The sequence below is a fragment of the Eumetopias jubatus genome, unplaced genomic scaffold (assembly GCF_037043125.1).
Source record: "Eumetopias jubatus isolate StellerSeaLion01/CBP00866 unplaced genomic scaffold, mEumJub1_p1.0 scaffold_4, whole genome shotgun sequence".
NCBI lineage: Eukaryota > Metazoa > Chordata > Mammalia > Carnivora > Otariidae > Eumetopias > Eumetopias jubatus.
This window is the reverse complement of record NW_028274810.1, coordinates 6,715,746-6,728,443: the sequence shown is the minus strand read 5'-3', so window position 1 is coordinate 6,728,443 and position 12,698 is coordinate 6,715,746. Positions and strand designations below refer to the sequence as shown.

General features: G+C 41.6%; 1 protein-coding gene across 3 annotated transcripts in view; it reads right to left on the bottom strand.

Annotated features, from left to right (window-relative positions):
- Positions 1–2,915: 2,915 nt before the first annotated feature.
- Positions 2,916–12,698, bottom strand: part of WARS2 (tryptophanyl tRNA synthetase 2, mitochondrial) — a 99,788-nt gene continuing 90,005 nt past the window's right edge. For all 3 annotated transcript variants that reach the window (XM_028102090.2, XM_028102091.2, XM_088022315.1), the window contains 2 exons: positions 7,053–7,171; positions 2,916–4,265 (listed from right to left, as the gene is read on the bottom strand). In XM_028102090.2, coding sequence (XP_027957891.1) covers positions 3,817–4,265; positions 7,053–7,171 — 568 coding nt within the window. In that variant the 3' untranslated portion in view covers positions 2,916–3,816. The remainder of the gene's footprint in view (positions 4,266–7,052; positions 7,172–12,698) is intronic.

Sequence of the window (12,698 nt, the reverse complement as noted above, 5' to 3'; positions counted from 1 at the left end):
TCACTAGTGACACAGGCACACAGCCCTTGACCGCATGAACTAGAGGAAAGTAAAGGTTGCAGGAGAAAGCCAACTAGACTGTGCCATGTGCGCAAATGAAGAACTTTTGGGGATAACTGCAGGAGCATTGAAGCAAGAAGCACAGGTAGGAGGAAGGGAGGCAGGGAGGGAGAAGCGAGGGCTAAGGTCACGGGACACACAGGAGAGGCTCACAAGTGCCGAGAGAAGAACCTAGACTGGTCAAGAAGGGGCAGACCATTCCCTTGGGCACACCAGTTAAGGGGTATCAGTGGGTTCCTAACTCGGAGATACTAGAGAGTAATAATCAATGTGTGAATTTATGCTAGTGGCCGAATCTTTATTTACTTGAAAGAGCAGCACTAATCGTTCCTATGTTATAGCCTGACAGAAATATGAAATGAGATAGCACATATAAACACACAAAGTGCCCTGCAGAGAGCAAGTGCTGAGTAGTATCTGACCTGTATGTGTTTGAGCTACTACAAGCAAAATCACCAAGCTGAATGTCTTCACCCGGCAGTGTCCAATGGACATTTCTGTGATGATGGAAATATTCTCTAGCCACACTGTCCAACATGCTAGCCATTAGTCCCTGAGGCTAGTGAGCACGTACTGAGCACTCCCGTGCCTCGGTCTCATTCTTAGTAATACAAGACTGATACTAGGATTGGGTTTTGAGAATTAAATGAGAGAATACATATAAAGCAGTGGTTCTCGAAGTTTATTATGATCAGAATCACCCGGAAGGTTGTTAAAACACAGATTGCTGCGTTCATCCCCCACATTTCTGATTCAGTAGGTCTGGGGTAGAGCCAGGGAAGTTGCCCAGTCGTGTTCATGCACAGGGCAGGGAACCACATGTGGGAAACACCGTTCTAAGACATTCGGTAGGGTGCCTGATACATGTGACAACTCAATAGTGTTATGTAGTGTTTGAGGATCAGCATCTCTAAGGTTTCTGAAAAAAACAAGCAACCCACACCTTAAGAGAAACCTCTAGCCCATTTTTGGACACTATTTTGAGAAACATTTATGAGGTGCCTACATAGGACAAGATACCCCCATGTGTTCTAAGTGACAGTCTGTCAAACTGGGTTTGAAATGGGGTTTGTCAGAACACCAAGTTACCTGCCCATTGTTACTGCCATGTGAAATATCTTTCATCATTTCAACTCTCTACAAAACATATGGGAAATGACAATTAAAATCACCTTTTGAGGTGGGCCACAAGTTAGATGTCTCTCCGATTCTTCATCTCGATGAAAAGACTCTGCTGAGGCCTGTAAATGGTAGGTGGAAAGGAGGGAAAAGACGTCTAGGTTCTCAACTTGGCTCATTTATCAACTTCCTGAGATCATTGGCACGTCTCTCAGCCATGGCTGCGGATTTTGGATTTGATGAGTCCTCAGGTCACTTGCAAAGGTAACCAGAGCAGAATGATCACAAGCCCACCCTCACCTGTGAGGGCTTTGCTCCTTGGAAGTTATCACAAGTCCCTTAGTTTTTCTCCTCAGAGATTCTTTCCATGGCACCTTGCATTCTGTGGATGAAAGGTGTGGCAAGCGGATTAAAAAAAAAAATACACAGATACAAACAATTGGTTTGATAGATCCATTAATTTTGTTATTTTCCAGTATTCATACTTTGGTTTCTTTTAAAGGAAAAAAAAAAAGAGAACCTTGGAGGAAATATGCCCAAAGAGGCTGTAGGACTATAGCTACCACATTCCAAGAAAAGATCCCAAAAAGGATTTGGACCTGGGGTGGATTCCGGGATGCAGTGTTTTGTGTACTTATATCTGTTCCGATAAAAGGACTACTCTACTTCCTTCCCTTAAGAAACATGAACAAAAATTCTTTGCAGGGCACTTGGGTGGCTCAGTGAGTTAAGCATCGGACTCTTGATTTCAGCTCAGGTCATGATCTCAGGGTCATGGGATGGAGCCCTGCGTCAGGCTCTGCACTCAGAAGGGAGACTGCTTGAAATTCTCTCCTTCTCCCTCTCCCTCTTCTCCCTCTCCCCTGCTCTCTCTCTCTTCAAAATAAATAAATAAATGAATCTTTAAAAAAATTCTTTGTCCAACATACTAGTGCCTTATGTATAAAAGGTGATCATGGTACCCACTGACAAAAAAACTTATAAGCAATTTCTCTTACAAAATCAGGCTTGCTAACAGGTCCTGGTGTGGTAAGCCAGGACTGTCATTTCCATATTCAGGAAGTGCAGAGAAGCTAGGTTTTAGAGTGACTCAGAGAGACTTATTACTCAGAGAGGCTGAGGTAGAGGGGAAGTGAGAAGCTTCCACTCATCAGGAAAATCTGATCTGTCAGGCCTCACTACTATGGTAGTCTGGCAGAATATACTTTGAAGTGTCTCTGCCTTAAGCATAGGAGACAGAACTTTGGACCTGCCTTGGGGATTCTGAGAAGCAAATATGACCAAGGTTGGCGGAATCCAGATTTAAAGCAGGTGGCTACTGGTTGAGTTACTGATTTAAACAGTGTCCACAGTTCAGGTCTTATATTTCGAGTATTCACCTTCAAAATAAGAATGCCTGGAGTCCACAGATCATGCCTTTCATGGTTCTGTGCTGATGGAAAAAACACTACTCTTTAAGGAGTGAAGGTTTTAATCTTGGACTTGCTTCTTACTGAGTGATCCTGCACAAGCTAATGCACTCTCTGAGCCTGGCTTTCCTTGGGGGTAAAATGGCAATCCCCCTGGTATAGTTCCCAGGGGGCTGGTGATGTTGAACTAGAAGCAAAGGCAAAGAAGTACTTAACTACAAACAGAATTCAGAAACCTGGGTTCTTGTGAATCAATCAAGTTGAAATAATGCAACCTTCTCAGAAGATTGTATCATGTATTTCTGAATTAAACAAGACACAACAATATTTACTGGGATAGTCAGTGTGGTTTCATTGGGAACAAGTTAAGCAGCTTAAATACATTTAGGCAGGTACTATCTTAGTAACAAATGAACTCTAATAATCAACTTATTAATATAAGATCTCAATACCAATTGGTCCAAATGGCATCCCCAGGACTGTAAGTCTAAGAATCTACATACTACTTTTTAAAAGGGTTGGGACAGAGGGGCACCTGGCTGGCTCAGTCAGTGGAGCATGCGACTCTTGGGGGGTGAGTTTGAGCCCCACGTCAGGCGTAGAGATTACTTCAAAACAAAACAAAACAAAAACATTTAAAAGGGCTGGGACACATAAAGTGAGCACCTGTAATAGGATGTACTCCAGTGAGAGAGACAAATGATACCCTCATTTGCCAAATTACTGCTCACCTCAGTCACATTCGGGTACCTAAATTCAGAGTAAGGCGTGTGTCTCAAATAATTGAGGATTCAGAGAGTTATGCCTTCTTTCTTTCTTGGCCACAGCATTTTGCTGATGGGCTTTAGAACACCGCTCGATTTGAAAGTTACAAATTCTTTTTTTTTTAAGATTTTATTTATTTATTTGAGAGCGAGAGGGAACATGAGCAGGGGGAAGAGGCAGATGGAGAGGGAGAAGCAGACTCCCCACTGAGCAGAGAGCCTGATGGGGGACTTGATCCCAAGACCCTGGGATCATGACCTGAGCAGAAGGCAGATGCTCAATCCACTGAGCCACCCAGGCGCCCCTGAAAGTTACAAATTCTTATTGACGAATGAAGCCAATAATCATGTGTACCAAAATTAGGTGTCCCCATCATTTTTCATTTGTGAGGAAAGCTGCCTTTATTAATAGGAGTGCACAGGCCACAAGACATAACAGGTTTTCTGCCACGCAGGGAAGCTTCCTATAGAAACCCCACCAATTTCTTCACCTCCTGGCACACGGGACGGGCTAATTCTTTGGCTTTGGCTGAGCCCACCTGGAGAACCTTCTCTAAGTGGCCCCTGTCCGTCTTCAGTTTTTCAATCTCCCTCTTAATTGGAGCAAACCTCTGAATCACGGCATCGGCCACCAGGAGCTTGTAGCGACCGGTGTCCACGCCCGCGCTCAGCTGCAGCGCTTCCTCCACGCGGAGGCCGGCCACCGCCGCGTGAATGGCCACCAGGTTGGAGACCCCGGGGCGGCGCGCTGGCTCGTAGGTCACCTCCGACGTGAAGTCCGTCACAGCCTTGCGGAATTTCTGCACGATCTCCTCCGGGCTGTCTGTTATCCTGACCGTGGCCAGTTTATCAGGGTCCGATTTGGACATTTTGGCAGAAGGATCACGGAGGGATTTCACCTTCTTCAGGGATGCTAGGGAACGCCAACATCCGCACACCGAAACCAAAACCGGAAGACAGTAACAAGAAAACATCACACCAGGAATGTCAGTGTCTAGATCTTAAAAAGTGCCAAGGGTACCAAATGACTTTATTATTATTATTATAAATGAGTAGGGCTGACACACCATGTTACCCCAATGTCAGTGTACAACACAGTGATTTGACAAATTTATAGATTACGCTATGTTCGCCACACGTGTCACTACCATCTGTCACCTACAACGCTATTACCATAACTGCCTCTATTCCTTATGCTGTGCCTTTTATTCCTGTGACATATTCATTTGTAACTGGAAGCTTGTACTTTCCTCTCCCCTTCACCCATCTTGTCTATCCCCCCTCTTCCCCTCTGGCAACCATCAGTTTGTTCTTTGTAGTTATAGGTCTGATTCTGCTTTTTGTTTATTCTTTTTTTTTTTTTTAAGATTCCGCTTATGCAGGAGATACGGTATTGGTCTTTCTCAGTCTGACTCACCTCACTTAGCATTATACCGTCTAGAGCCACCCATGTTGTCTCAAATGGCACAATCTCATCCTTTTTTTTTTAAGATTTATTTATTTATTTATTTATTTATTTATTTATTTATTTGAGAGAACGAGAATGAGAGAGAGAGAGAGAGAGAGCACATGAGAGGGGGGAGGGTCAGAGGGAGAAGCAGACTCCCTGCTGAGCAGGGAGCCCGATGTGGGACTCGATCCCGGGACTCCAAGATCATGACCTGAGCCGAAGGCAGTCGCTTAACCAACTGAGCCACCCAGGCGCCCAATCTCATCCTCTTTTATGGTTGAGCATATATGGCTGAGCATGTGTATAAATACCACAACTCCCTTATCCATCACCTAATGATGGACACTTAACGTTGCTTCCATTTCTTGGCTATTGTAAATAATGCTGCAATAAACATAGGGGCGCATATATATTTTTGAGTCAGTGTTTTCATTTTCTTTGGGTAAGTACCCAATAGTGGAATTACTGGATCATAGGGTAGTTCTATTTTTAACTTTTTGAGGACCCTCCAGCCCGTTTTTCTCAGTGGCTGCACCAGTTTACATTCCCACCAACAGTGCACGAGAGTTCCTTTTTCTCCTCATCCTTGCCTGCACCTGTTGTTTACCATATGACCTTATTATTTTTATCTGATTATAAAAATAGCGAATACCCATTGTGAAAAATTCAAGCCATTTATATAAGCATGAAAATAAAGATCACCTGAAACATGTAATAAAACTGTTAACATTTGATCATATTTTCATGCATCTTTTAATGTATATATACACATAAAATGTATAATCTTAGACAAATTAAATTGTATCAATCATACTGCTTTAGCTGTGCATATCCTTTAAAAAAGTCTGGTCTATTTCTTTCCTCTCCTTCTCTCTTTTCCTCTCTGCTCATCCCTATTAGTTAATCACCCTCTGCCCATAACCACTGCCCTTCCTGCCCCCAATACATTTTAACAATCTATGGCAATCCTTTCATTTCTTTACCACAGTTATATCAATATCAGTATATACCAACACACACACACACACACACACACACACACACACACGAGTGACTTGGTTATTGCTCTGATAGAATCAAGATGTTAAGCTGGCTTTATAAACCAGTGTTACTAATAATTGCCTATGTTATGGCTATTGCAGAAACATATCAATTTGAAATAGGTAAATTTAATAACAGGCAAAAACATTAAAATATTACTTATTGCTAAAGGAAACTTGGTTTCAATGCATGGTAGGCCCGTTTTTTGTTTGTGTGAACCACGGGAATAGCTTAGAAATTTATACCTGCCTCATGCTTCTGAACTGATACTGGGTCCATGTTAGACTCTATAAAATGCTGTCAGCTTAATAAAGATGGACAGAGCTTGGGCTCAGTGATCTCTGCCCCTGCCACAAATCTACATCACTACCAAAATGTTGATAAAGAGGCACAGCTTCTTTCCTCAAGAAGATTCCCAAACTAGCATAGCCTCACAGCAGCTGGTGAGGTTTCAGATCCAGTGGGGGGATTATACATTCCATCAATGTGCATTTAAGAAAGGAGAGTGTAAGAATGATCAATTCCCTCTAGTTTTATCTAGCTGATGATTCAGCAGTTCTCTTTCTTATGGTTTTATTTTCTTGTGAATAGGGAAGGCAGGATCCACGGCTTTGGAATCAGAAGAGCTTTGTCACTAGCTCGATACATGACTTGGATGCAAAATTAGCCTTGCCAAGCCTTAGTTTCCCCATCCATAAAATAGGGAAGGATATATGTATATATTCTGTATAATTCCTTATAAAGTATTAAATATGTTACTATATTAATATATAATAATGTTAATACATTAATTTGTTAATATCTATTCAATATAACATGATATAATTTATTAAATATATATAATTGGTAAATTATATAGTGCTTTATAATGAAAATGATTATTTTTCATTTTTAGTCTTTCCCACATATACTTTCCAATATAAAGTATTATATAATTTACCAAGTATGTGTGTATATATATATATGTATTATGTAATTTAATGAATTTGATTATTTTTCATTTTTAGTCTTTCCCATGCTTTTCAAACTTTTTTGGCTATTCTATTCAACAATCTAATGAGGTCTGCCCATTCCCACAGGACAGAGAAAGATGGTGATTCTAGTTCCAAATCCTGAAGTCTGTCCCAAGGAAATTCCAAGCCTCAGTCCATTATCCAATCCTGCCTTGGAAACCGGGCCTGATCTAACAGTCATGTGTCTGTTACTTACTTAGAATGGACCTGGGCACCGGGAAGAACTCCCCATACTTCTTGTTAAACTCTCGTGCTAGATCCTGAACGAGCTCCATGTGCTGGACTTGATCCTCCCCGACAGGAACGTGTGTGGACCTTTAATAAAAGACAGACAGAAAAACTCAGCAAGGCTCCTGCTTATCCTGAAATGATATTGCAAGCAGCTGCATTTCCTGTGCCTATTTCACTGTTGGTGTTCAACAACTGTTCACCAACTCCAGAGGGGAATGTTGAGACCCAAGTCTTTATGTATCGGACAAATGCCAAAGAGACATTTGTCTACTCTAGTTCTGTTTCTTCCATAGCAGAAGAATACAGCCATCAACACCAGTGTGACAGGATCTTGCTGGGAGGGAGGAATGGCATCCTAAAGAGCATATGCTCTAAGCATAACTGTATTTTAAAACCACTCCTCGTCCCCTCACCCAGTCAGCACACATTATCTTAGCCTTGAGCAGATGCTTTTTACTTCAGAGCTGTGCTCACACTTGAAAGCCACTCCACCCCACCCTTCAAATCAAAGATGGAAGAAAGCTCTTCAGGCAAGAGGTTTTCCTCCCTGTCATACGGGGAGCAACAAGATCTTTCTGGAATATGCTCCTTCGTTTTCCAGTAAACTGCAATCACAGCACAATTAATATGCCGCGGGGAACTTAAAATAAATGAACAAATCTATCAGTACAATGTAGACAGATCACAAAAACAATGTTGAATGAAAAAAGTCAAGTTGTAGGAGACATGGAGAGTACACTGACACGTAAATCTTAGACCCGAATTTTATCCTGTAATATTTTATTAAGAAATAAAGATGTGAGACAAAAATACCAGAATAGAGGAGCTTTATTTATAGTTATTTTAATCCCATATGTAAAATTTGCGGCGTTGGATCACGATGAGGTATATCAAACAAGGGAAGAATTAACCATTACAGAGAAGTCTTAACAGGGAAAACTTTCTCCTGAAGTATTCCTGGGGAAAGAAGAGATTTTAAGTCTTTAATGCTTGGCTGGGGAGTTTACATTTGATAACACAGGTAATAAATCGCTGTCATTTTTTGATCAAAAAGAGTTTGATGTTCCTCCTGTGAAAGCGAACTTGAATATTTACATGATAATTGTACATTCTGAATGGAAAAATAACAGCTTTTCAAAACGGCCTCAGGAAAGGAAAATTATTCTCCTTTGTTATGGAGAGGAAAACCTCTTATCCCCGTGGTTAAGGAGTGGTTCTCAAAAAACTGGCAGAGATCTTATTTCCTTTGTGAATTACTGTCCACAGGCTACTGGTCCACTTAATAAAGCCGTCTAGCATACAGACTAGCTACTTTAATATGGTAAAACACTGGAGAACATTTTGAAAAAATCTGAAAGATCCCATATTATTTTGCAATTATTTTTCTTTTTGCAAATTACTTTCCAGTCTTTGTTCTTGTCTATGTGGATGCATATTTTTACATAACTGCAGTAGAATATGCACACCATCTTTTATGTTAACATAATAGATATTTCCCATGTTTCTATGTGGTCTTCATTAATAGAATTTTTTAATAGCTGCATAAGAACATTCCTGTACTATAGTTACAGAACCATAAGGAATTTATATGATTTTGTAGCAGATTCTTTTGAATATTCACATAAGGGGAAATTTTGATTCAAGTGAAAAAAATTATCTTTTACAATAACCCAAAAGTCTTATGGAGCCATTCAGTACTTTCTGACCAAAAGCAAGTTGATTGTTAGTTAATGAGACTAATATTTGTTTGTGTCATAAAATAATTCTGTGTATATGTCCTAAGAAATGCTGATAAATGTTTTGAAATTTAGAGTAAGCAATAGGTTTGAAAGCAACTCTTTGACACTTCTTTTGCATGGAAGTAACACATTTTATTTATTAAAAAATATCTCTGAACATTAGTTATGTTTTCATATAGCCCCTCAAATACTCATGTAGTTGGGCTGTGTGTGTGTGTGTGTGTGTGTGTGTGTGTGTGTGTGTGTGTGAAAGAGAGGGGGTGGGGGGATTCAGTATAGCACTCATTTAAGAGCGCAGGCTTTGAGGATAGGCCAGCTTCAAATTCTGAGTGACACTCTCATTTTATGTGACTTTGGGTAAGTCATAGGATTTCTATCATAGGCAACTTTTTCTTTCTTTTTTTTTTTAAAGACTTTATTTATTTGACAGAGATAGCAAGAGCAGGAACACAAGCAGGGAGAGTGGGAGAGGGAGAAGCAGGCCTCCCGGCGAGCAGGGATCCCGATGCGGGGCTTGATCCCAGGATCTGGGATCATGACCTGAGCCGAAGGCAGACCCTCAACGACTGAGCCACCCAGGCGCCCCATAGGCAACGTACTTGGAATGATTAACAAAAGACTCCAATATTTCTGCTAAGTGAGAGAGAAACAGACAATGGCCAGATAAGATATGACCACAAAACTTGATCCAAACCTCTGGAGCCGCCAGCCCAGGAAGCCAACTACAACCTCTGTAGCAACTGGCCCAGAATGGTCTAGACTCCATTAATGATTGCCAATGCCCTCACTGTGTTAGCTTCCTCCAACTTTGGACCAGCCAGGGAAAGTCAAATATACTCCCCAAACTAATCACCTAAGAGGCCCCCTTCTAGTTGGCCAGCCTCCAGCCTCCCTGTGGCAACAACCTCAAATCAGAGCATACCCGAATCTTCCTTTTTGCCACACAAAGCCTCTCCACTCCCCTGCCTGCCTTGAGTCTCTGTGAAACACAAAATCCAAGGCATGGTGAAGGTTTCCCTTGCTGTAGCAAGCTCTGAATAAATAGCCTCTATTTGTTCTCAGTGGGGGGGGTCTTTGTTTAAAGATGATCATTACTGGAATTAAACACAGAAAGCACACCTTCTGAATCACTGGAATAGGTAAAAGGAAAGAACACTCAATCTATATAGCATGAGACAGAAAACAAGGAATCAAGAAAAAAACAGTCAATATTTAATGATGTGGAAAAATAGAAGACAAAATCAGCAGGCTATAAATTTGGGGAGAAATACATATAACCTGCACTCACGCCAAGGAGAAGCCACAGTGGTTAGAGTGGAGACTCCCATCAGGCAGTTCGGGGTTCAGGTTCCCACTCTGCCACTGACCAGCTCATGTGCCTGGAAAAGTTACTTAACCTCCTTATGCTTGTTTTTGTTTTTGTTTTTGTTTTTGTTTTCATACTGCCTACTCCTGGAGTTGTGTGAAGAGAGAATATAATAATGCACGCAAAACTTGTAGCCTAGAGCCTTGTACATGGAATGCAAATAAGAGATACTAGCTTAAAAAACTGATTTGAAGGAAATGCACTAAGATGTTAATAAGATCAGAATAGTATCAGCAATTTTTAATTTTTTTCCTGTTGAACATAAGAAAGAACATCTAAACTACATTAGAACATTGAAATGAACCGGTGAGAAACTGTTGACTCTCCCACTGCTAGACTATAAAGATAGTGAAATCATGTATCCTGGAGAGCTTACAGGTCAAACATCAAAGGCAGGGAGTTGCGTCTGTTGAAGACACTGTTCCTCTAGTCTACTAGAATGTTCCTCCCATAGCTCCTGCACCCTGCCTCCTTTATTTTGGGTCTAAGCTTAAATATCACCTCCTCAGAGAAGCCTTCCCCAAGCATACTCTCCAAAGTTGGTTTCTCCCTCTTATTCTTTCCTTTTTTTTTAAAAAAAGATTTTATTTATTTGAGACAGAGAGGGAGAGAGAGAGAGAGCGCACAAGCAGGGGGAGCAGCAGAGAGAGAAGGAGAAGCAGGCTCCCCACTGAGCAGGGAGCCCGATGTGGGGCTCCATCCCAAGACCCTGGGATCATGACCTGAGTTGAAGGCAGATGCTTAACCCACTGAGCCACCCAGGTGCCCCCACCTTTTATTTTTGAACTTTTTTTTTTCCTAAGAAATCTCTACCCGCAACGTGGGGCTTGAACTCACAATCCCAAGATCAAGAATCGCATACTCTTCTGACTGAGCCAGCCAGGTGCCCCTCCCTTTTATTTTTTCCCATATATCCTATTTATTTTCTTTCTAGTATTATTCCTAATCTAATTATTTTATTTCATTTGTTATTTAATTGTATGTTGTTTTCTCTCCTGCTTAAAAAAAAGTTTTTTTTCGAGTTTGTCTGTTTTGTTTTTCAATCTATTTCTAATCCCTACTAGACTTGCCTGGCATATGTGAGGATCATGACTTGAGCCGAAGGCAGATGCTTAATGACTGACTCACCCAGGCACCCCTAAGTTGTTGTTTCTTGACCTTTTGGCTAAGATCAAGTGTAAATATTTACTGAATAAGGGAATGATCTGAAGAAGAGGGCACTATGACCTAGATAGTTTTATTTTATTTATTTGACACAGAGAGAGAGAGACACAGCGAGAGAGGGAACACAAGCAGGGGGAGTGGGAGAGGGAGAAGCAGGCTTCCTGCTGAGCAGGGAGCCCGATGTGGGGCTCGATCCCAGGACCCTGGGATCATGACCCGAGCCGAAGGCAGACGCTTAATGACTGAGCCACCCAGGCGCCCTGACCTAGATAGTTTTATAGCAAGAGAAAAATCATAATGAAATCAGTTTGTCATCAGTATAGAGGATCAGAGCATGTACTCAGGAGTCAGACTACCTGAGTTTATGTCACAGCTCCACCACCTACGAGGGGAGTCACCATAGCCCAGCTTCATACTTTTCCGAGCCTCTGTCTGGAATTGGGGGTCATAATGGTGCTTACCTCACAGGATTGTTTTGAGGATTAAATGAGATAACCAAGCATAGTACTTGACAGCAGAGCTCAATAAACACTAGCTATTGATATAATATATATTCATTAACATCTGACCTGATGAAGGACAAAATGGTGAAAGACTACTCTCAGGAACCTCGGTGTGAGGTCCATTGCGACTTTTTCTTCAAACCAGGATCATTTTCCGTTTTTGATAGGTGATTTATACTACAAACATAAATATTAACATATAATCTCAGGGACAGTCACAGATCTGGGCAGCGATCCTGATACAGATAGGAAACATATTTGATGGTTCACCGATCTGATTAGGCAATCCTCAAATATTAATAGCATGTTATAGGGATTCTGAGAACCCCTTTAATTTAAGGAAAACAGAGACAGAATAATGAATGGAAGGCAAAGCATAGGGGCGCCTGAGTGGCTCGGTCAGTTAAGTGTCTGACTCTGGCTCAGGTCATGATCTCAGGGTCCTGGGATGGAGCCCTGCATCGGGCTCCCTGCAGTGGGGAGTCCGCTTGTCTCTCTCCCTCTGCCCCTCCCCCTGCTTGCATTCGTTCTCTCTCTCCCTCTCAAATAAATAAATAAAATCTTAAAAAAAAAGAAGAAAGAAAGCCAAAGCATAGGGACCATGACAATAGATCAGGAAGTGGTTTTTCTTCTTCTAAGGTCATAATGATCGTTAGGGCTTTGTCCATTGCTCTCTTCCACACAGCCTGGATCAGAAGAAAGTCACCGGCTTCATAAGTGGTAAAACCAAAACCAAAATGTTCCTTTTTATGCTTCCCTCAGTGCCCACCAGCCCGCACGCGCTCCTCTCTGAGGTACAGGCACACAACCCCACCTTTCTAAGTCTCCCCTCTTTCACT